This window comes from Rattus norvegicus, chromosome 7 (assembly GCF_036323735.1).
Source record: "Rattus norvegicus strain BN/NHsdMcwi chromosome 7, GRCr8, whole genome shotgun sequence".
NCBI classification, from domain to species: Eukaryota; Metazoa; Chordata; class Mammalia; order Rodentia; family Muridae; genus Rattus; species Rattus norvegicus.
The window spans coordinates 831,189-853,769 of NC_086025.1; the positions used below are offsets into that span (position 1 = coordinate 831,189).

General features: G+C 45.0%; 1 protein-coding gene across 3 annotated transcripts; it reads right to left on the reverse strand.

Moving 5' to 3' along the window:
• Positions 1–218: 218 nt before the first annotated feature.
• On the reverse strand, positions 219–19,762 carry Hsd17b6 (hydroxysteroid (17-beta) dehydrogenase 6). Of its 3 annotated transcripts, none has more exons than XM_017594688.3 (6): positions 19,516–19,724; positions 18,877–18,919; positions 9,597–9,923; positions 6,891–7,149; positions 3,498–3,661; positions 219–758 (listed from the first exon to the last, which is right to left on the reverse strand). In XM_017594688.3, the coding sequence occupies exons 3-6, from the start codon at positions 9,907–9,909 to the stop codon at positions 541–543; spliced, it is 954 nt and encodes a 317-aa protein (XP_017450177.2). In that variant the 5' UTR covers positions 9,910–9,923; positions 18,877–18,919; positions 19,516–19,724; the 3' UTR covers positions 219–540. The 3 variants fall into 3 exon arrangements, with proteins under 3 accessions (XP_017450177.2, XP_063119152.1, NP_775427.2); XM_063263082.1 differs by lacking the exons at positions 18,877–18,919; positions 19,516–19,724 and adding exons at positions 16,117–16,220; positions 17,592–17,653; NM_173305.2 differs by lacking the exon at positions 18,877–18,919 and having other exon boundaries at positions 19,516–19,762.
• Positions 19,763–22,581: the final 2,819 nt, after the last annotated feature.

A 22,581-nucleotide genomic window follows, 5' to 3' on the forward strand; every position in this document is an offset into this window, starting at 1 on the left:
AGGCTTTGAGGACTGAAAAGATGGTTCAGTGGTTAAAGCACTTGCTGCTTTTGTAGAGGACCAGGGTTCAAGTCCCAGCACCCACTTAGGGAGGCTCACAACTGCCTCTGTTCTGCCATGTTTGACAATCCTTAGGCACTGACACTCTCCTGGACATACCCACACAAAGACACGTATACGTACGCAAAGTTAAAAATAAATCTAAGGAGAAAAAAGGGTAAATTGTTCTTCTATGGGACACTTTTTAATAGGACAAGAAAGAATAACACAATATGGAAATATCCCCAGGAAAAAGTGGCTAAGTTAGTACTAAGTTTTGTACGCCTGGAATGCAAACGCCTTGATTAAGAGAGAGACAGACGTTTTCTATGAGTTTGCTGCCAGCCAGGGTTATAGAGCGAGGCCAGGTGCCTGTGGGTGTAGAGAGAGGAAAAGACAGCCCTTACGTGGTTTAGGCAAGAAAGTATGTCAGCGCACACAGCTTGAGCTGGGAATAACTGAGTTGTTTCTTCATTCCCAGAGCCGCCGACCCAGGATCCTTCAGACTGCCTGAGCTGGCTTGCGCCTAGATATGGCCAGTAGGCAGTCTACCAGTGATGTAGGCAAATAAGACAGAGGGATGAAGAAAAGTCTGGCATCCCAGCCAGCTGAGTATCGGGTGCGAGGATACTTAGAGGTCAGAGCGTGCTCCATGCAGTCTGTGACCAGGCTCAGGTTCGTGCTGCACTTCTTCAGTTCTCGTCTGGTGGTGTTGCAAACTGAAGGAGCAGAGGAGGGAGGTCAGCCAGCTCTTCTCTGGATTGTTTCTAAGTGATCGCTGCACATGGTCACAGGAGTCTAACTACAGTTCATGTCTGTGAACTTTTGTGAAGGAAGACCAAGAGTCCAGGCCAAACCCGTGCTCCCCAACGTGATCACCACGAACATAAAGATCAAACCTGTGTTTTTACTTAATTCTAGAAACAAGTTTATTCTGGGGTTTTTCTGTTTGTTTGAGTCTGGGTCTCTCTATGTAGTTTTGGTTGGCCTGGAACATGTGTGCTATGTAGACCAAGCTGGACTCAAACTCACAGAGATCTGTCTGCCTCTGCCTCCCAAATGCTGGGATTTGGGGTGTGTACCACACCCTTCCTTAGTAAACTTTATTTTTAAAACTCAGTTTCATGACTCATTCAATATAAGTACACAAATCTCCTCTTTCAATCAGAAATGTTATTGTTATTTATTGAATGCACATGTGTGGAGGTCAGGGCACACCTTTGTGGGGTTGGCACTCTCCTACACCTTTATGTGGGTTCTAGGATTGAACTCAGGTCACCAGACTTAGATAGCAAATACCTTCACCAACTAAGCTATCTTGCTGGCCCTCAGTTGTAAATCTGGGCATTTTTGTTATAGCTTATATACCATAAAATCTAGCCAGTGTATTTAAAGTTGTATGATCATCTTCATATTTGAATTTTAGAACATTTTCTTCACTCCTAAAATATGCCCTGAAGGATGGGCATGTGGCTCAATGGTAGGCTTCTCGCCTAGAACATGCATGGCCCTGGGATTGATCATCACATGACATCACACACACACACACACACACACACACACACACACATATATGTACCCACATAGATTCACATGTAAAACACGTACATGTGGGGACTGGAGAGATGGCTCAGTGGTTAAGAGCACCGACTGCTCTTCCAGAGGTCCTGAGTTCAATTCCCAGCAACCACATGGTGGCTCACAATCATCTGTAATGGGATCTGATGCCCTCTTCTGGTGTGTCTGAAGACAGAGACAGTGTACTCACATACACATAATAAATGAATAAATCTTTTTTAAAAAACAAACAAAAAACCACATACATATGTACACAGTTAAAACATAAACACACATACATATACACAAGCATAAGCACATGTAAACATATGCAAACACACATACAAACATATAATTCCAATGCCACGCTTTTTCTCTCCAATCTAACAAATCCAAGCAACAGTTAATGTGCCGGTCTCTATGAATTTGTGTAGGGAGCCATATTGGATTCGGCTGCTTTGTGACTGTATGGCCACAAACAGGGCCATACAGGGTTACTTAGCCCTAAGATGACTGCCATAAAGTCTTGAAATTGTTGGACAAAGCCTCTCCCATGAATTTACAGCACAAGAAGAAAATAATCACGGAATGCTTTGAGCCGGGCTGATGCATGTGGAACCGACACACCTGGGCCACACCTGGGCCACACCTGGGCCACACCTGGGCCACACCTGGGCCACACCTGGGCCACACCTGGGCCACACCTGGGCCACACCTGGGCCACACCTGGGCCACACCTGGGCCACACCTGGGCGGTGGTCAATTTGCTCCTGCCTTTTGCTTTCTCAGCCTTTGTCCTTGAGATTTAGGCTGGTCTTCTCGGATTTCTCCCTAATTAATTCAGGTCTCCTAGTGGTCTTTTGTTTCGAGCCAGGTAGTCATGAGCCAGGGTTTCCCACTGTGCTTCCCAGATATTTTCTACCTGGGGAACTTGGGTATATAAGTGGTGAATAGGGGTTGGGGATTTAGCTCAGTGGTAGAGCGCTTGCCTGGGAAGCACAAGGCCCTGGGTTCGGTCCCCAGCTCCGAAAAAAAGAACCAAAAAAAATAATAATAATAAGTGGTGAATAAAGCTACAGGAGTCTCTCTCTCTCTCTCTCTCTCTCTCTCTCTCTCTCTCTCCCTCTCTCTCTCTCTCTCTCTCTCTTTCTCTCTCTCTTCCTCTCCTGGCTTGACACAGATAACCTGTGTGTGTGTTTCTTTAATCCCGCAGGCTTTCGCCCAATTCTCGGCACCGTGTCGGTGCAGGCGCCGACAAATTCGTGTGGGCATTTCGACAGAATATAATCATGAATTGCATTCCCTATATATGTGTTTGTGTGTAGTATGGGGTACATGCCAGAGGGTGTTTTTTTCCTTATACAAACATATCCATTTTCTCTAAAATCTCTATGAAAAACAAACAACAACAAAGAACCTGGGGCTGGGGACCTGCAGCCATGCATGGGGAAAGCATGCATGTGTCTGAGTGCCATTGGTTGACTCAGATACCCAGAACCTACACAGAAGCCAGGCCATGGTCGTAACCCCAGGATGGAGGGAGAGAGCTAACTCCCGGGATGTCAGCCAGCCAGACTGAAATGATGAGCCAGTTTGTTCAGAGACCTTGTCTCAGAACTACTGTGGGGATCCCAGTGGAGGCGGCAGCCACCTTTGACACATGGGAAGCAGAGTAGGCACACCTCTGTGAGTTCGAGGCCAGCTTGGTCTACAGAGCAAGTTTCCAGGACAGCCAGGGCTGCACAGAGAGACCATATATGGGGAGGGTGGAAGGGATGAGGGGACTAAGGTGGAAAGTAATAGATGACACCCAAAGTCTACCTCTGCTCTCTGCAAATGTGCAGGGAAGCACAGCCCACACACTGCATACCCCCCCCCACACACACACACACACAACTTACAGTCATCAAAAAACTGCTGTCCGTAGGACTCCCTGATGTGCTCAGGGGTTGCCTCCCAGGTTTTCTTGGTTTTCTCAATGATTAGCTCTGCGTCAGTCATTCTCGTTTTGAAGCTTCCAGGTTCAATTATGCTGACTTTCACCCCGAAATCTCGAATCTCACGTCTGAAACCAAACTTTAAGTTACCACCTTTGATGAAAACAATCACCATTTCAGCTCTCTCTCTCTCTCTCTCTCTCTCTCTCTCTCTCACACACACACACACACACACACAACAACAACAACAACAACAACAGTTTTACTGCAGATTTTAAAGGACAGAGAGCCAAGAGTGGTGGTACACACCTTGAATCCAAGTACTTAGGAGGCAGAGTGGATCCCCATGAGTTCCAGACCAGCCTGGTCTACATAGTGAGTTCTGGGCCAGCCAGGGCTACACCGTGAGACCCTGTCTCAGAAACATAAAATAAAGAACAAAAAATAGGAAAAAAGAAAACAGTAATTTAAACATGCCTAGATCCAATCATGGGAACATGATTACACCTACTCCTCTAACCATTAATCTGTTTTGCTCTTCTGCATTGCTTAGATTTCCTTTTCTTTGCATGTTTGTGCATGCATGCATGTGTGTGCACATGTGTATGCATTTTAATATGTGTTTATGTATATGTGTGCATGTATGTGTGTATGAGTGTGCTTTGATGTATGAGTATGTGTATATGAGTGTATCTGTGTGTGCATTATGTATATGTGTGTATGTGTGTGCTTGCATGCATGAGTGTGTATATGAGTGTGTCTGTGTATGCTTATGTATATGTGTGTGTGCTTGCATGAATGAGTGTGTGTGTATGAGTGAGTCTGTGTGCATATATGTATATGTGTATATGTGTGTGCTTGCATGCATGAGTGTGTGTGTGTGTGTGTGTGTGTGTGTGTATGTGTTTACCATATCACACTTTTTGGAGGTCAGAGTTCAACTGGCAGGAGTCAGTTCTCTCCTCTTGCATGCATAAGTTTCAGGGATGGAACTCAGGTCTTCAGACTTGGTGGCATATACCTTTGTCCTCTGATCCATCTCACCAGTCCTAAGCTACTCTTTCAACAAGAGCACACACTGCTTCTCCAGAGGACCAGGGTTTGCTTCCCAGCACCCACATGGCAGCTTACAACCAGCCATAACTGCAGTTCCAGGGCATCTGGCACAGTCTTCTGACCTGGACAAGCACCAGAAATGAACACAGTACACACACCTATGTGCAGACAAACACTCATACACATAAAATAAAAATAAATGTTTTTGAAGCATTAGGTACCCAAGAGGGGAAGGGGAAAAAGCAACATAGGAATTGACTGTGAAGGTGCTGTGCTAAGTGCTTCTGTGTATGAACTGAGTTAAGACTGAGCCCCCTCAGAAATCTCAGAGCAGGTAAGTTCTGCCTTCACCACAAGAAGGAAGATGGTAGGCAGCCAGGACAAGGCAAGCGACAGAGCCTCCCCAGGCCCTCAGAAAGGAGGTTTTGTCAATGACCTTCACTTCAGATATTTTGACTCGGAAGAACTATAATCTTGTTGTTTTAAAACACCATAAAGGGGCTGGGGATTTAGCTCAGTGGTAGAGCGCTTACCTAGGAAGCGCAAGGCCCTGGGTTCGGTCCCCAGCTCCAAAAAAAAAAAAAAAAAAAAAAAAAAAAAAAAAAAAGATGGAGAAGTTTAACATACTTCATTTAATACAATATTTGAAAATCCTATTTTGGGGGGCTGGGGAATTAGCTCAGTGGTAGAGCGCTTACCTAGGAAGCGCAAGGTCCTGGGTTCGGTCCCCAGCTCCGAATAAAAAAAAAAAGAACAAAAAAAAAAAAAAAAACCACCATAAACTTTAAACTACTTGTGATAATGTACTATATCCAGGGGAAGCTAATCACTACCACGAGGTCATATTTGAGTCTCATTTCCCAAGATCAACCCCTGCTAAAGAGAGTTTATACAGAAATATAAAGTGACTACACATGGTCTTATGTACACAGCGGATTGGACCAGGGTACTTGACTGGAAGAGAGCCAATCTTAGGTCTAGGCAGCAACTCTGTCTGCTATTACCCATGTGACACAGGCAAGTACTTAACCTCCTTTCTGTAGTCCCACAGTAGAGTGAAGGCAGTACCTTAAATAATCTGGGTGTTAGAGATACAGCTCAATGATTTTTTACCTAATACATAAGGGCCCAGAACCACAAGAAAAGATGTAAAATTCTTACAATATGGCTTGATGACACACAATGTGGTGTCAGTGACTATAAGATACATGAACTCAGGATCTGTAGAGATGGTTCAGTGGTTAAGAGCACTGACTGCTCTTCCAGAGGTCCTGAGTTCAATTCCCAGCAACCACATGGTGGCTCACAACCATCTGTAAGAGGATGCGATGCCCTCTTCCGGTGAGTCTGAAGACAGCTACGGTGTACTCACATACATAAAATAAATAATTTTTTAAAATATATGTGAATTCAGGACAGGACATGTATATAGGACCTCAGTGTATATAGGACCCAGAGTTCGATCAACAGTAGCAAACACACAAACACAATGAGCTCTAGATTCAAGCAAGACCTAGGGGTCCCACGGTAAATTGAAATTATAATCTAAAAAAAAGCAGGCTATCAAGTAAGAAGATTCAGGGTAAGGCATCACATGGAGAGACAGAGACAAGTTGTTTTCCAGGAAGAAAAACAAAGCCACCCTCTCCTCAGAAGGGGAATCTTGTAAGGGACACATCTTGAGAACTAAGTGTGAGGTAGCTACAGAAGCCAAGGGCCTCGGCCTGGACCACCATCCTGCCAAATCCTAACTTACAGATGAATTGGGGGGATTGAACTTTGGTCTCAGTTTCCGTGAAGCAGTAACAATATCCACATATGGGACTTTTGAACCTACGATGCTTTCCTGCACACTTTAACCCCAGCACTTGAGAGGCGAAGCCAACAGATTCTTTGAGTTGACAGACCAGCCAGGACATAGTAAGATCCTGCCTAAAAAGGCATTTTAGCTAGACAACAGCACAAATCTGTACCCTCAGTCCTTGGGAAGTTAGAGCAGCATGCTCAGGAGTCCAAGGCCAGCCTCGGCTACCTAAAAGTAAGGTGTTTGTTTCAAAACAAACAAGTTCATATTTGCAATCTCAGCATGCAGAAAGCCAAATCAGGAGGGTACCTACTATGCTCCAGGCCAACAAGTGCTACACAGTGAGATCCAGGCTAGCCAGGGTTACAGCGGGAGATCTGTGTCAAATAACAGAAAAGATGTGGGGAGCAAGGAAACGAGGTGCTGCGTGAAGCACAGAACTCAGGGTCTGCAGCGGCGGTATAGGCAGTGGCGCGAGGCCCAGGTATCTAAGGTACCTTAGCACGTCCGAAAATGCCTCGACTCCATACTTGGAGCAACTGTAGAATCCTCCAAACAATGCAACTCTTCCCAAAACACTGGAGACGTTGACGATCCTGCCCCGAGCCTTCTTTACCAGGAAAAGCATGCTCAGAGTCACCTGTGCCAAACCAATGAGGTTCACTTGAAAGATAGACATGCAGTCCTCCGGTCGGCACCACTCAATGTAGGCAAATGCTTGAAACACACCTGCATTATTAACCAAACCCCAGAGTCCTGAAACAACAAAACATAAATCAATAGATTTCTGATAAAAGCAACAACTTGTGTTGACACATTTTCCTTAATAACTAAAAAATGCTAGAGAAAAGAATCAAAACTGAGACTACATCTCTCTCCAGAGCCCAGGGTGAGCTGTGTCTAATAATCCTCTTCCTTCAACCTCCCAAATGCTGAAATAACAACTGTGAACTATCACATCAGAGAGAGAGGGAGAGAGAGAGAGAGAGAGAGAGAGAGAGAGAGAGAGAGAGAGAAGAGAAGAGGAGAGAGAGGAGAGAGAGGGAGGAGGGAGGAGAGAGAGAAGAGAGGAGAGAGGGAGGAGAGAGAAGAGAGGAAAGAGAGGAGAGGAGAGAGAGGGAGGAGAGAGAGAGAAGAGAGAGAGGACAGAGGAGAGAGAGGAGAGAGGAGAGAGAGGGGAGAGGGGAGAGAGAGGAGAGGAGAGAGAGGGAGGAGAGAAGAGAGAGGAGAGAGGAGAGAGAGAAGAGAGGAAAGAGAGAAGAGGAGAGAGGAGAGAGAGAGGAAAGAGAGAGGAGACAGAAGAGAGGAGAGAGAGGAGAGAGAGGGAGGAGAGAGAAGAGAGGAAAGAGAGGGAGGAGAGAGGAGAGAGAGAAGAGAGGAGAGAGGAGAGAGAGGGAGGAGAGAGAAAAGAGGAGAGAGAGGGAGGAGAGAGGAGAGAGAGAAGAGAGGAGAGAGAGAAGAGAGGAGAGAGAGAGAAGAGAGGAGAGAGGAGAGAGAGAGGAAAGAGAGAGGAGACAGAAGAGAGGAGAGAGAGGAGAGAGAGGGAGGAGAGAGAAGAGAGGAAAGAGAGGAGAGGAGAGAGAGGGAGGAGAGAGAGAGAGAAGAGAGAGGGAGGAGAGAGGAGAGAGAGGGAGGAGAGAGGAGAGAGAGAAGAGAGGAGAGAGAGGGGAGAGAGGAGAGAGAGAGGGGAGAGAGGAGAAAGAGAGGAGAGAGAGAGATGGGGGCAGGCACAGCCCATTCCGGGTGGTGCTCTTCCTGGGCTGGTGGTTCTGAGTTCTATAAGAGGGCAGGCTGAGCAAGCCAGTAAACAGCATCCTCCGTGGCCTCTGCATCCCCTGCCTCCAGGTTCCTGCCCTGCGTGAGTTCTTGTCCTGACTTCCTCCAATGATGAACAATGGTGTGGAAGTATAAGCCAGATAAACCCTTTCTTCCCTGAGTTGCTTTGGTCACGGTGTTCCACAGCAAAAGTAACTTTAACTAAGATATTTTTTATTTTATAAGTCAGACCAAACCCTAAGAAATGCGATAATCTAGAGAAAATAAATAGAACCCTGATTGCAGGTTTAAATTTTAAGGAAATTTGTCAACCACTGTGAACTTGGAAGGGCTTAGTGGGGAGGAGAAAGAGAGAGAGACAGAGAGACAAAGACAGAGACAGACAGAGAGGAGTATACAATACTTCTGGATTTTAAATTCCAAAGAATCAGGGCTGGAGAGATGGCTCAGAAGTAACAGCGCTGGCTTCTCTTCCAGAGGCCCTGAATTCAATTCCCAGCAACCACATGGTGGCTCACTTCTATAACAGGACCTGATGTTCTCTTATGTCATGCAGGCTTAACATGCAAATAGAACACTCATATACATAAATAAATATTTTTCAAAACCAAAAATAAATTTTAAGGAATATGTTCAGTTAGGAAGAAAGTCACATTCTATGGAAGCTTCTGGAGAGAATGATGAAACTGGCCAGGCAGCACAGGGAAGAAAAATGCAGTGAGTTCAAGGCCAGCCTCCTCTATATAGGAGTTCCAGACTACTCAGGGCTACGTAGTATCAAGAAAAACTGATAATAACAAAGAGAATAACAATAATGACCCAAGAAAAAAATCTCTGGGGCTGGAGGGACGGCTCAGCGGTTAGAGCACTGACTGCTCCTCCAGAGGTCCTGAGTTCAATTCCCAGCAACCACATGGTGGCTCACAACCATCTGTAAGGGGATGCGATGCCCTCTTCTGGTGTGTCTGAAAACAGCAACAGTCTCACCAATAACTGAGAAGCTATTAGCAAATAGTAAATGCTGTGAGAGGGAAAATCAGTTTTCTTCAGTTGAGTAGGTCAACATAGTCCAGGGTGTGGCCAGCACTCAGGTACAATTAGGCAGCATAGGTCAGACACCTTGTTTTTAGTGGCCTTTTCCTTGTGTTTTTATTTTTAAGAGAAAGAAAGAGTGTGATGTTGGGTTGGTGGAGAAAAGAGTATAAAAATATATACTGCATAAAATTATTGAAGAATGAATTCTTAAATGAAAAGAAATAAATATCACTATATTGAAGATTTTAAGGAAGGAAGGTGGGAGGACAAAGTCATGACAGTCCTTCAAGTGACAAAGCCAGTGTTTTAAACCCTGTTTCTTGGCATGTATATATTATACAGCTTTGCATTTTCCTGCCTAAACAAATTAAAAGTGAAAATATTTTTTATACCTTTGTCTCCAACATGCTCCTTCACCCACTGAGTGGCTGCTGAAATACTGTCTGTGTTGGTAACGTCAAGGATCACTGTCTCCAGCCTGTCAGATGTCTTGCTCTTCAGCTCCTCTGCTCCCTTCTCAGTCAGACATGCAGCCAGCACCCTCATGCCTCTCCTGTCCAGCTGTCTGGCCAGCAGGTTCCCAAAGCCAGAGTCACAACCCGTGATGAAGACATACTTGTCATGTAGATGGCTCACCACCTGCCTTTCACGATACCAACGCAGAAGGTAGTAAAGGCCCACAAGAGTCACCAGGTAAAACCACATTATGAGGGAATGTCCTTGAATAGAAAGAGAATAGATTTTGTCACGCAAAGGGCTTTGGATATGGTTTAATAGAAGACCATTTGCACCAGCCCAGGTCTTGATTGCCAGTAAGAGAAACTGAGAGAAGGCAGTAAGGATGTGACAGACATCTTAACGGGAGTTAAGTTACACAGTGCCAGGTGTTTCAGAAGAGGGAAGCCAGAGTGTCAGTCATATGTCAAGATGGTATCTTAAAAAAGAAGAAAAGTGGGCCTAGGGATTTGGCTCAGTGGTAGAGTAAGCGCTTGCCTAGCAAGCTCAAGGCCCTGGGTTCGGTCCCCAGCTCCGAAAAAAAAGAAAAGAAAAGTTACATATTCTACAATGAAACATTCCTAGCTTTGTCTCAAAAAAGCATGGGAGGAGAGACTGGAGAGGTGGCTCAGCAGTTAAGAGCAATGGTTGTTCTTCCAGTGAACCCAGATTCAATTCCCAGCACCCACATGTCAGCTCACAACCATTTGTAACCCAATCTCAGGGGATCTGACTCCCTCTTCTGGTCGCATGATGCACAGACATACATGCGAGCAACACATCTATACAATTAAAATAAAGGTTAGAAAAGTTTAAGGATCTTACAGTGGCACTGGAAGCTACATTAGACAAGGATTATTTGATGGGGAATAGGTTGGAAGAGCAAATTTTAAATATAGACCAGTCTGAAGGGCTGTTGAAATTCATTTCATTGCTATGATGTATCTCAATTGGTCCAGTGTCTACTTAGCAGGCATCTCAACTACTACATAGGAAGTCTGAGGTCACATGAGACCCTGTCTCCAAAAGGGTAATGGGACCCATGTGACACGAAAGCAAAAACTTTTCAGGAAGAAAGAGGACCAGAGAGAAGTGGTAAGAAGAGGGTGGGGGTGGGAGGGGATAATGAAGTATAATGATATGTGTGCATCAAAATGCAAATGCTATGCAGTAGCCCACGGCTTCTCCGGCTAACTACAAAACAATTTAAAAAGAAAAGGAGAGATTTGTTGTTGTAAAAATATAAAAATAAAAAAAGTATTGGTGTCTTTTACCTCGCTAGATCTGGCACCTCGGTGCCCCAAGATACCTGCTAGATATCTTGGCAGAAACACATCCCACAGCAGCCCAGTGTTTCCTGCCACCACACACTTTCCTACACTCAAACCGCCACATGCAAAGCCCGGTACGGTCCATCCCTTAGGAACTTTACAAATTCAATAGGGAGATTCTGGCAAAGTTACCTGATTCCTGAGCAGTGACATAGGCAGTGACTTGGGGCAGTGGAATTAGCATCAAAATACAGATAACTCCAGGGCAAACCACAACAGACATTAGTGTTGCCTGTCTCTGCTAGAGCTCTGGAGAAGGGCTCTGCATCTTCTGTTAATCTTTAAGTGTTGGCTACCCTGTAATCACTATGAGTAAAGGTCAAAGATAAGGGTAGAGGTAATGAGGTAACAACTTAAGGAGGCCTCTCTCCCCAGCAACACCTGCAAGACGAGAATCTACACAATTCAGATTCCTTGTCCATCATTAAGGCTTTCAGGTGCCAACACCTAACCCCCTTTCTCCTAGTTTGTACTCTTTCTCTCTCTCTTTTTAATTTTTTTGGGACAGGGTCTTGCTATACATTAAGCTTCAAAATATAGACCAGTCTATTATTTTGAATAGTGTGAAGCTGGCTTCAAACTCACAGAGAACTGCTGGCCTCTGCCTCCTGAGTACTCGTATTAAAGGCATGCCCCACCACATCTGACTTTACCATATTCTTTCTTATAGCTTACTCTTTAATCCTAGCAGGCAGTTTCCAGTATGCCCCAGAGGACAAATTTTTTCTGGTTTTTCAACCTTACTCTGTTGCCTAGACTGGCCTTGAACACCTGAGCTCAAATGATTCTCAGCCTCTCTCCTCGCTGGTACAAAAGACCGGCCACTGTCACCAGAAGCACAGCTTTTTCATTACCTCTGCATTTGCTTCAGCACATCTTTCTTTTCTCCCCAACCCTTATCCAGTTAGAAAACGATATATATTATCATATATCACATGTCATATATCATATTGTATCGTATACTATCTATCACATATCATATTATATTATATATTGTATACTATGAGAGTCAGGTCATTTTTGTTCAACAAACATTTCCTGAGTCAGACATTTGGAAACTGTGAGGCGCTGACATACAACCACCGACAGAACAGTCCATTTGAGCCAGGTGTGGTAGGTAGCATATTGCCTATAGTCCTTGCACTAGACAGGCTAAGGCAGGAGAATTACATCAAGTTCAAAGATAGCCAGGGCTACAAACCAAGATGAGCAACAAATTAACAAACTCACAGTCTGTTCTCTGTTGAATTTTCAGTCTTAGTGTGAAAACCGATGGGGCCGCCCATACCAGGTGCCCATGATACAGTCACTAACTCTCCACCCATGCTAGTGCAAACATGCTAATAACACTCAGAAGGTCCCTCACGCAGAAAAGATGTGACTGTAGGAGAGAGCTTGTTAGAGAAAGGGGCTCCATAGAAGAGGGGTAAAAAGGTGAATGGAGGTGAATGTGATCAAGCTACATTATATATGTCTGTACTAGAGTTCTCCAGAGGAAAAGGATTGGTAGACTAATAATATATTACAGAGGGGATGTTTAGATCAGCTTACACAGCACTCACTGTCTGTGATGACGGCACACTAGACAGACCCAGTGCCAAACACCTCAGCAGTCTCAGGCTGTCCTGAAAGGCCAGGAGGTGTCCTGGTGAGCCTCAGGTCTTCAGTCTATGCTGGCCAAGAGAGCAGAGTTCTAAGTTATCAAGGACGGGTAACCAACAGTTTCTCTCTCAGATTCGGGTCTAGACCTCCATCAGAAGGTGCCACTCGTTCTTGGAGAGGAGCTTCCTTCCTCACTAATCCCTTACAGACCAGCCCAGAGGCATTTTTCTTAGTTTCCAGATCTGATCAAGTTGCCACCCTGAAGGATTAACTACCAAAATTCCACCGTTGGTCAACTTGACACCCAATTGGTCACACCTCATTTTGTGCCTAATTTCCAAATGAAACAATAGTGTCATAATTTCACCTATCTTATATAGAACTAGAAATGCACTATTTGGAGTTTTGGGGTTTTTTGAAACACAGTCCCACTATGCTACTCTGGCTGTCCTAGAACTCAGTATATAGACCAGACTGACTTTGAACTTACATAGATCTGCCTGCCTCTCTGCCTCCAAAGTGCTGTGATTAAATGTGTATACTACCATCTTGGCTACTGTTCTTTTCAAAATGATATTGTCATTAGTTCTTTGAGAATTTCATATGTGCATGTTATATGTTCTGGTCACATAACATGGTTAATATTATCTCCCCCTAACTCCTCCCCCAGAGCCTCCCCTACCTCCTGACCCTCCTTCCAATTTATGTCTGTTTATTCGTGTGTGTGTGTGTGTGTGTGTGTGTGTGTCTGTGTGTGTGTGTGTGTGTGCCTGATGCCTGCAGATGTCAGACAAGGGCATCAGATGCCCTGGAACTGGAGTTACAGACAGTTATGAACTGCCATGCAGGTGAGAATAGCCAAGACTCTTAGCTGCTTAGGGCTTCTCTCTCTCTCTCTCTCTCTCTCTCTCTCTCTCTCTCTCTCTCTCTCTCTCTCGCCCCCCCCCCGGCACCTCACTTTTTAAATAACCCCTAAATAACCCCTGAATCCCATATAGTCAATATCCCCTTAAAGAAAATTGCTCTTTCTCCCTCAACATCCATCAAATATCAGTAGTTCCTCAACCAGGGGTGGGGCTGGGATGCTGATAGCCCTGAGTCTGTGTGGCATTATTTGGTCAGGGATTTCACCAGTTCTTGCTCCCACAACTTTTCAACCTCCTCTTCCAAGATATTCCCTGACTCTCTGGCAAGGAGGTCAGACACAGAGAGAGCTCCACAGACACCTTTTCCTCTGCACTGTGACCAGCTGTGAGTTTCTGGAAATGTATTATTCTTCAGAACAGAAGTGTTCACAGTACTGACATGTCTCATTTCTGCGATGGGCCATGTGGCCTTACCTGGTGTTCATCACGTTTTGCGTTTCTTCTACTCTCAGCAAGAGCCTCAGCAGGTGTCAGTCTTCCCTGAAGGGGAAACGCATACCTTCTTTCCTGAAGTGTTTATTATCCTTTCTAGATGGTGGCCTGTCTGGCTTTAATTACAGAATGTGGTAACACCAAGAGCCTTCAAGAAGCCCTCTGCCCTACGGATGTATCCACATACTTCTTCCCTAAATGCCTTTCTCATCAATTGCTCTTCCCACATGCCTGGCAGCCATTTGTCCGTACCATTGACTACAGCCCATGAATCGGTTTATGTTTGCACATTTGGCCATTTTCCTTCAGAGCAAAATGCACAGCCATATGTACTGCCTCAAGTTCTGCCCACTGTGAAGACCTACTTTCCCTGGTGTCCTTGGAGATTGTCTCAGAAAGGAACTATATTACTGTTACTGTCCACTGCTGGGTGCATAGTGTGCAGAGTTACCCACAAACTAGGTCCCAGCAGCCTCTCGTCTTCAGTCAATCAATCACAGGCCACACCCCATGAATCCTCTCTTCCTTAGTTAATCAATCACAGACCACACTCCACGAAGCCATAGGTGCACGTTTGGGGCAGGTGACATTATAACATGTACAAGACCTATATGCATTTGGGCAATTTCTTCATGTAACTGACCTGTGCCTTGGGGCCCAGTCACACACATACCACACCCATTTGAGGATGGCTTGTTGCAGTTCACATCCAACTTTGTACCTGGGTGTGCCAAATAACACTCAGTTCATATTGGACAGCTCAGGTTGCATGGTAGCTTAGTGGCCCATTGTCAAATGTTCAATTTCTACTAAGGCCCAAAAGCAGACCAACAAAGAATGCTGTCTCTCAAAAGCGGAAGAGTTGTTGGGTAGGGTAACATAAGACTTTTTTTTTCCCCCACCCCCGTAACATAAGACTTTAATCCCAGCAGGTCAGATACAGGCCAGTCTCTGAGGAGAAGGCCAACTTATTCTACAGAACAAGTTTCAAGACAGCCAGGGCTACACAGAGAAACCCTGTCAAATAAATAAATTAATTAAAAATAAATAAATAAATAAATAAATAAATAAATAAATAAATAAATAAATCTGTCTGCATATTACAGCAGATCCTTGCTGAAAAAAAAATTCCAAGTTTCCCTGCTTTGGTTCAGTTATGAGGAGCTGTGAAAGGCTCCAAGCAGCATCCCCATCTGTCACCAGCACCTAATATACCATCAGGTCTGCTGGATCACACACTGACATCAGCAAAGCAGCCTGGACCTGTTGAAAGCCGCACTCACCCATGACTAGAGCATTTTGGGTCATGTGGTTTACAAGTCAGGGTAACATACAAGTAATGCGCTGAGGACCTATTGCCAATTGATGGCTATGGATGGAAACAGAGTCAGTGTTCCCCAGGGATGTGGCCTGAGGGGCTACCCATGCTCCAGTAGACAGTCCTACACCCAGGTGCATACTACAGCCAGTACTAAGTGGACCCAATGGGCTTTCTTTTAGGAAGAGCACATGATCTTGGGAGGGAAGCATGGTGAGGGTAATTAGGGGAATATTAGAGGTGAGAGCATGAGGGTAGGTTTGATCAAAACACACTATGTGCACGTATACAATTCTCCAACAATAAGAAGGAAAATTTTTAAGATTTGTTTATTTATTTATTGTATATGAATAAACTATAGTTGTCTTCATGACACCAGAAGAGGGCATTGGATCCCATTACAGATGGTTGTGAGCCAACATGTGGTCACTGGGAGTTGAACTTAGGACCTCTGGAAGAGCAGTCAGTGCTCTTAACTGTTGAGCCATCTCTTCAGCCTCCCTCCACCCCCCCAAAATTTTCAGAACTATAATGAAGTTCATTCTCAAGCAGATCTGGTCTCCTCTTCATTTGAAGAGTTTTGGGTCTTCAAACTAGCTCAAATCTGGAAATTAGTTGAGGGGCCCTAATTCTCTGCTGTTATGACTCAGGGTAGCCTTTTGTTAGCTTGTTGTAGAAATTTTCAGCATGTAGAGAGCTTTCTACCTATGTCACCTCTGGGAGCACCATGGCCAGTTAGCCAAGGGTCTGCAAGGATCGTTGCAAACACTGCTTTGGCTATGCCGTGCTCTGCAGCAGCTACACTTACCTTGCCTCTCATGCTGCCACACGCCCTGGACACACTGTGATCCATGATCCGATGAGACCCATCGCATGCAAGTCAGGGAGCAGTCACAGTTCCCACTGTGAGGTCTGGCACAGAGAAGAGCAATGACGAAGCTCTTCAAATAGGACCAGCTCCTTTCACCAATCCATTCCTTAAAGTATTTACAGAGGGCAAATCTTCTGGATCCTCACACATACCATGATGTGTACATGGCCAACAAACACACACACATACAGACACACACAGACACACACATGCAGATATACACACATATAGACATACACACAGAGACACACACATACCAACACATACAAATACACACATATACACACCCACAGACATACACAGACACACACACATATAGACATACATACACACATACAGATATACACACAGACACACACACACCAACACACATACATACAGACACATACAGGCACATACAGACACACACACACACATACACACATTGGTAATCTGGAACAGAACAATTAGAAAAACCAGGAAAACAGGTAACAGGCCTGTCTGCTGATTTTACAGCTCACTTTACAAGCTGTCTGTCCCAACCATTCCATAAAGCGATCTAGCAAAGGTCATTAATGACTTCCTACTTGCTCTAACCAATGGACACGTCCATAGCTCTCTCCTCTCGTGGCTCCTGTGAAATCATTCCTAGCTCTCCCGCCCATCAATTTCTCTGGCCCTTGCTGACTTGTCTTCCTCTGCAATGTTTACGTGAGTATCTTTAACAGAACTATCTTGCTCCTCTTTCTCTTCTCAAATACACATTCTTATCTGGTGATTTCGGTCGTCATTCTGACCTCAATTCAAGTGACCCCACATCTCTGATTTCAGCGCAGATCTCGCTCTTAGTGTCTAGCCTCTGATTTCCAGCTGCCTCTGAACACCTACCACCTGGGTCCATCTAGCATTGGTCAACTTAGAGTCCTTGCTTTATAAGCAGGCCCTGAAGGAGCTATTAAACATAGCAGAGGCTCATAAAGCTGTTTAAACTCTTCGCATTTAAGTCTTTACTTTCTGGGGGGTTGTTTGTTTAAATGCTGGGCTCAAATGCGAGATCTCTCAGAGGCTAAGCACTGCCACTACCGAGCCCTAGAATTCATAGAATTAATGCAGAGAATAGATAGCAAGCATTCAATATGCCCCAAAATGCAGTATACACTAATACTTTGCATTGCCGCACATGGTATGAGAACTAAGAAAGAAGCCCAAAGGGCTGGAGAGATGGCTCAGCGGTTAAGAGCACCCGACTACTCTACCAGAGGTTCTGAGTTCAATTCCCAGCAACCACATGGTGGCTCACAACCATCTGTAAAGAGATCCAATGCCCTCTTCTGGTGTATCTGAAGACAGCTACAGTGTACTCATATATAATAAATGAATAAATCTTTAAAAAAAAAAAAAAAAAGAAAGAAGCCCAAAGACTTGAACTCAACCTGTTAGGAATCGAAATCATCACTCTTTGTAGCTGGCTGTCCTTCTTCTTGTACATGCATTCCCAACCTACATCCAGTAAATAAATGTTTAACACACTTATCAGCACCTACAAATGTTCAAGAAAATCCCCTTCTACCCAGTTGCCAGGGTCCACAATGAGGTCATTATTTTAATCTCTTCCCTCCTCCCTCACACATAGAGATATTAATTCTGCCTCCTTAAGTACCAGACCCCATCCCACCCTCCCTTCCTCAGCAATTCAGGTCGTGAGTATCTGTCATCTGCTCCCAGACACAGCATCTAAAACTGCCTGTTCATTTCTCCCCTCCTACCTGCCAGCCTGAGGCTCTAGAAATTTCCTAAGACACAATTCTGGCTGTGTCCCTGGGAATGCTTAAACCCAGCAGAAGAATGATGTGTACCGTCCTAGACCCTCGGGAGGCCGTGAGTCCTGAGCTGAAGGCAGACGTAGCAACACAGTAAGAAAATAACTTCGCTCCTCGCTGTCTTCAGACAACTCCACTTTTCCATGAAAGAGTAGATTTTGATACTCTGTTTTGTTATAAGTCTAATAATCCTTTATTTTACGCAGCCTGCCGGGAAAGGGCTGTATTTAAAGCGTATGTAGCATTATGAATAGCAAGAAAATGTACACAAGAAGACAATAAAAGTCTAGTAGGCTAATTTATAAGTAAACTTTAAATTTTTCAATTTTCTATACCAAACCGCTTGACATAGCTTAATGGGCACTGAATGCTCTGTTTGCTTTCATGACTGTCCCTTGCTCTGGGTTTAAAGGAAATAATCCTGTGGGGTTAAACTAAAACATCCTCATTAGGGCTGGAGAGATGGCTCAGTGGTTAAGAGCCCCGACTGCTCTTCCAGAGGTCCTGAGTTCAATTCCCAGCAACCACACGTTGGCTCACAACCATCTGTAATGGGATTTGATGCCCTCTTCTGGTGTGTCTGAAGACAGCAACAGTGTAAATTATATATAATAAATAAATAAATCTTTTAAAAAAAACTTTTAAAAAAGGTCCTCATTAAACAAATGCAGTCATTATAAACAAGCTCTACTACTTTGCTGTAGTGTTTATACTACCAAATTTAAGCTGAAATATGGCCTTGAACATCTAGGTGTCATGACCCCGTGTCAATCGAATGTATCCTCCTGTCTCCTTATCTTACACAGGAAGCTATCAGCTAGCACACAAGTCCTTCACATCTTCAAAGAACCCTCTCATTTCCATAGTATTTTCACCAACCCACCCCCAAATTTCTCACCAAATATTGGCGTAGTTGGCGTTTTCACTTCACTTCGATGGAGCTGAGTAAAAGGAAGGAAGCACTCCATTTGCCATCACATCCCTCAGCTTGGCTCATGGTGCTTGCCCCATGCTGCCCTTTAGACCCACTTCCCAGTTGAAAATGGAGAGCTAATGGCAGGTTCCCAAACACGCCGTGCCCTTTATACTTCTGTGCCTGTAGTTCTGTGCCTGTATCAGCTTAAAGAGCCGAGGCCATAGAGGGCTGGGAATATGGCTGAGGGGTTAGGAGCACTTGCTGCTCTTCCAGAGGACCCAAGTCCCAATCCCAGCACATACACAACAGCTCACACCTGCCTGGAACTTGAGTCCCAGGGGAGCTGATGACCCCTTCAGGCCTCTGCAGATACCCAAACATATGTGGCAGACATGCAAAATCCATACACATAAATTTAACAAAAGTTTTTAAGTTTCTAACTACACCTATAACATTGTACTACCCTTGTTTGTGCTTTCACTACCTTGGGAGAAGAAACCATGTCATTAATTTCCTTCTCCCTAGAAGCCTATCTTTGTACCCAGCATAGACTGTGTTAGTTTTATCCAGCAAAGCAGAACCTACAGGGTAAACAGATATAGATATAGGAAAGGGAATTACCAGGAGCAGTAATCATAGAGGCTGAGAAGTCTCACAACAGGCTGTCTGTAACTGAGGTCTCAGTCCATGTCCAAGTCTTCAGATCCAGGAAAATTGATCACCATAACCCTCAGAGTGAGGCTAAAGGCTAAAGGTTGAGTCCTAGATTGCTGGGAGTTCACCACTCTGCCCTTGTGGACAGAATTAAAGTGTTCCAGGTTTAGGAAAGAGGAAATCACCTTTCTTCTGCCCTGTTTGTTCTTTCTGGTCCCCTAGCTGATTGGACGGTGCCTGCCGGAAGGCAGATCCTCCCATTCAGATTAGCAGTTCATTCGCCAACATCTCCTTTAAACAACCTCATATGCACACACACCCGAAACATTTTATCAGTCAGTATTCTGGGTGCCTTAGTTGAGTCTAGGTGACCTACAAATCTAAGTATTGTACATGTACTCATTAATTATTTGCAGACTAATAGAATAAGTGACCACTTGACATGGTGGTGGCCGAAATGTCAGATTTAGGAACTGGAGTAGTAAGATGCAAGTCTTAGACTGACCTAGGCAATGTAATTCCCATCACCTCCAAAATATTAATAATTTTTAAACAATGTAAGAGATAAAATAAAGATTTAAAAAGCCATATTCCTCTAAATAAATTACTCTTTTAACTGCTAAAAAACACACAAAATAATGCTAGAAACTAAACTAAAGGGAACTGGAGAGGTAGCTCAGCGGTTAAGAGCACTGACTGCTCTTCCAGAGGTCCTGAGTTCAATTCCCAGCAACCACATGGTGGCTCACAACCATCTGTAGCAGGATCTGGTGTGCTGAAGGCAGTGTACTCACGTACATAAAATAAGTAAATCTTAAAAAAAAAAATAGAAAAGAAAAAACTAAACTAAAATCCCAAACAATTGGGATCTCACTCGGCTGTTTGGAGATAGCCTAGGGCTCGCTAGATATTAGTTCTAAAAAAGAGTGACGCTGTCTGACAGTGTAAGGCTTGAAGGGGGAAATAACTCCTAGCGGGTAAGAGGTCTGTAAAGGCTGACAGCTAAGGCTTGAAGTGAAATAGGTTTTGTTACTGCCCTGGATGAAATCTCAACGGAAACAATGCTACCACCCAGTGGCAACTGGCAGAAAAGCCTCTACCCATGGTTCCTTTTAAGATTAAATAATTCCGGTGTAGAATGACCATCCTCTTTCTTTCCTTTCTTTCTAAAGAATTATTTATTTATTTATTCATTCATTCATTTATTCAATCATTCAGTCAGTCAGTCAGTCGTCCATTCATTTATTCACCAGAAGAGGGAGGGCATCAGATCCCATTACAGATGGCTGTGAGTCACCATGTGGTTCTGGGATTTGAACTCAGGACCTCTGGAAAAGCAGTCAGTGCTCTTAACCACTGAGCTCTCTCTCTCTCTCTCTCTCTCTCTCTCTCTCTCTCTCTCTCTCTCTCAACCCGCCCCCCTCTTATTTACTGTTGCTTTTTTGTTTTGTGTTGAGACAGGGTTTCCATGTGTAATCCTTGCTGGGCCTAGAACTCTCCCTCCTGACTACTGGGATTAAAGATGTGTACTGCTGCATCCTTGTTTATTTGTTTGTTAATCTCAGTATAATAACTTTAAGTTAATTTAAAAATCTCAAGGAACACAACAGCCCAGGCCTATAATCTGAGCACACAGGAAGCTGATGCAGAAAGACTGACCACACAGCCCAAGAAAGGAGTGAGCCCAAAAAGACCACCAGACCAGTGCTTAAAAGACCCTAGCGGGGGCTGGAGAGATGGCTCAGTGGTTAAGAGCACTGACTGCTCTTCCAGAGGTCCTGAGTTCAAATCCCAGCAACCACATGGTGGCTCACAGCCATCTGTAATGGGATCCGATGCCCTCTTCTGGTGAGTCTGAAGACAGCTACAGTGTACTTATATATAATAAATGAATAAATCTTTAAAAAAAAAAAAAAGACCCTAGCGGGCAGACCACAACCAGGATGACTCCTGCCAGGTTCCAGGCTTCCAGGGCAGGGAGCACCCTGAGACAAAACTACCTCAGCCTGGGGCTGTGAGGCCAGGGTGAGGGTCAAGCCTGAGATGACCACCAGTCCTGCCCTGTGCAGGCCCAACCATGCCCAGGATGGCCCCTGAAAGGTGCCTTAATGCATGAGTAGTGCATAGCACTCCTGAGACCACTCCTGGGATGACCCCAGACACTCAGAGACCCTGGGCACCACTAAGAGGAGCAAGTAAGTGATGGAGAAATGGAAGAGAAACAGAAGGGCATGGGCACTGTGAAGACAGGTGAAACTGGAGGCTTGAGGGTAGTGAGGAACAGCCTGGTGTGAGTAGACAGTTATGCCATCTGGGACTATGGTAGGGGTCCTGTCCTGTGCTGTCACCAGGGGCCACATCTGGGTCTCTGGCCCTACAACAGCAGGGGTCTGTTACTACCAAAAGCCAGGCAGGCATCCCTGGCCTAAGCTGCTGCCCAGGGCCAGTGTTAATGTCTGAGGGCTGTATAAAACTGCCCCCATTCTTCATCTGGGCCTTGTAGGGGAGCTGGCCCCAAGGACCCAAGAGCAGAAGAGCTGACCCCACCCCTTGCTAGCTGTAGTATTGGAGAGAGTGGCCCCTGCACATCCCACATTGCCCAGGAAGCACAGTAGAGCCAGCCCTGGACACAGGAGTTGCTGGTGAGCTGGCCCCAAGTGGTGGCATGGAGAATAGTCAGGAGAGTTCTCCCCTGGGGTCATGAAAGCAGAAGAGCCAGCAAGGGGTGGGGTCCTCACATGCTCCTCACCTGGGAGCACAGGAGAGCTGGCCCTGATGGATGGCACAGATAAGCCAGCCCCAAGGGCATGAGAGCTGGAAAGTGGTTCTGGCCCTTGCTGGCTGCAGCACTGGGTAACCTACCTGGGGAAGGGCTAGAGAGCTTGCCCCAGTTGTGTGGATGCTAGAGAGCCAGTGAGCTGACCAGCTCAGATAACTCTCAGGCCCAGGTCCAGGGCTTTGAGTTGGCCCATGCCAACATCTACCTCATCAATGAATTCCTAGAGCACATGAAGGGGTCAGCCCTACAGATCT